Source organism: Austrofundulus limnaeus, unplaced genomic scaffold, assembly GCF_001266775.1.
Source record: "Austrofundulus limnaeus strain Quisiro unplaced genomic scaffold, Austrofundulus_limnaeus-1.0 Scaffold440, whole genome shotgun sequence".
In the NCBI taxonomy this organism is placed as follows: Eukaryota; Metazoa; Chordata; class Actinopteri; order Cyprinodontiformes; family Rivulidae; genus Austrofundulus; species Austrofundulus limnaeus.
Window position 1 is genome coordinate 151,787 of NW_013952842.1, and position 1,766 is coordinate 153,552.

Genomic DNA, 1,766 nt, shown 5'->3' on the forward strand with positions numbered 1-1,766 from the left:
CCAACATCATCCAACATCCAACCACATCCAACATCCAACAATATCCAACATCATCCAATAACATCCAACATCCAACCAGATCCAACAACCAGTACCGTCCAACATCCAGCATCCAACCACATTCCACATCCAACATCAGACGGTTTCTGTGGGTCTGGACCTTTTCTGGTAGAAACTTGTTAGATTTAAAGACTGCCTGCTGACAGACCTGGTCCCTGGCAGACCTGGTCCCTGACAGACCTGGTCCCTGACAGACCTGGTCCCTGGCAGACCTGGTCCCTGACAGACCTGGTCCCTGACAGACCTGGTCCCTGGCAGACCTGGTCCCTGACAGACCTGGTCCCTGACAGACCTGGTCCCTGGCAGACCTGGTCCCTGACAGACCTGGTCCCTGACAGACCTGGTCCCTGGCAGACCTGGTCCCTGACAGACCTGGTCCCTGGCAGACCTGGTCCCTGACAGACCTGGTACTGAAGGGGATCATGTGTCGGGTCTTTGGTTCTGGTTACGTAACAGAAATCTGTGGTCTTCATGTCAACGTTTCCACTCAGATTCCTGCTTCTATTTTCCACAGAGGCTTATAATTATCTGGGATGAGTGTCAGGGATGTGCACGAGGATGTGCACGAGGATGTGCACGTACAGCCGATCTGCCAGTTCGGCTGTTAAACCACTTGGTCAGGCTGAAACTGAAAACATTTAAAGAGTTTAAACCAAAGCAGCGTCATTAATGGTGTAGAGTGAGATTCAGCCAATCAGGAGCAGCTCCTGTTTCACCTGCAGAACATGTTCAGTATTTATCATCTTCATCATCTTCATCATCCTGACGTGTTGTTTCTGCCCCACAGCTCCAGGGCTACATGGAGAGCGACCCCCTGACCCTGCAGCTCTTCATCGGCACGGCTGACGACCGGCTGCTGAGGCCCCACGCCTTCTACCAGGTCCACCGCATCACGGGCAAGACCGTGTCCACGCCGAGCCACGAGGTCCTGCACAACAACACCAAGGTCCTGGAGATCCCCCTGCTGCCTGAGAACAACATGCGGGCCATGTGAGTGGGACCGGGGCCTGCAGGGGCCGTGGATCCTGGAGGGAGGATTCAGTCTGGGCTTCAGAAAGCTTTAAATAAATCAAACTAAARGTCTCAGTCAGGACGAGCTGGAGACGGTTCAAAACTGAAGCGGTCTGAACGAGTCCTCCTGCTGAGGGTTTGACTCAGATCTGCCCCACACTCAGTTTCCAACATTAAGTCCTAATATTTCAGCTCTGAGAGAAAAGCTCCAGAAACTCTGGTCTGAGCTGATAAACAGCAGCCGCTCTGTAAAAAACATCTTCGAATGTTTTTTTTTTACGTCTCAACACAGACCTCCGTCAGCCTTCATCATGTCTGGAGTCTTCCTCAGGCTTTGGCTTCGACACAGATGTGAAGAAGAGCTCAGGTTTCTGCAGAGCTTCTGTTTGTGGGCTTTAATCACGGCTTTTAAAATGTGGCCTCTGCTGAGTTAGCAAAATATTTAACTTTGTTTAAACGGAAAGACTTTGAGACGGCTTCAGCTCCTTCAAACAAAACCCTGTGCTTGTGCTTTTACAGCTAAAGCTACATTGTTATTTTAGCTCTGTATGCAGCTAAAGCTACGTTGTTATATTAGCTCTGTATGCAGCTAAATCTACATTGTTATTTTAGCTCTGTATGCAGCTAAAGCTACGTTGTTATATTAGCTCTGTATGCAGCTAAAGCTACATTGTTATTTTAGCTCTGTATGCAGC

General features: G+C 49.6%; 1 protein-coding gene across 1 annotated transcript in view; it reads left to right on the plus strand.

The window, feature by feature from the left end:
- nfatc1 (nuclear factor of activated T cells 1) overlaps positions 1-1,766 on the plus strand; it is a 33,793-nt gene that overhangs the window by 13,303 nt on the left and 18,724 nt on the right. Inside the window, exon 4 of the mRNA XM_014024809.1 lies at positions 848-1,050. Within this exon, the coding sequence (XP_013880263.1) occupies positions 848-1,050 (203 nt within the window). The remainder of the gene's footprint in view (positions 1-847; positions 1,051-1,766) is intronic.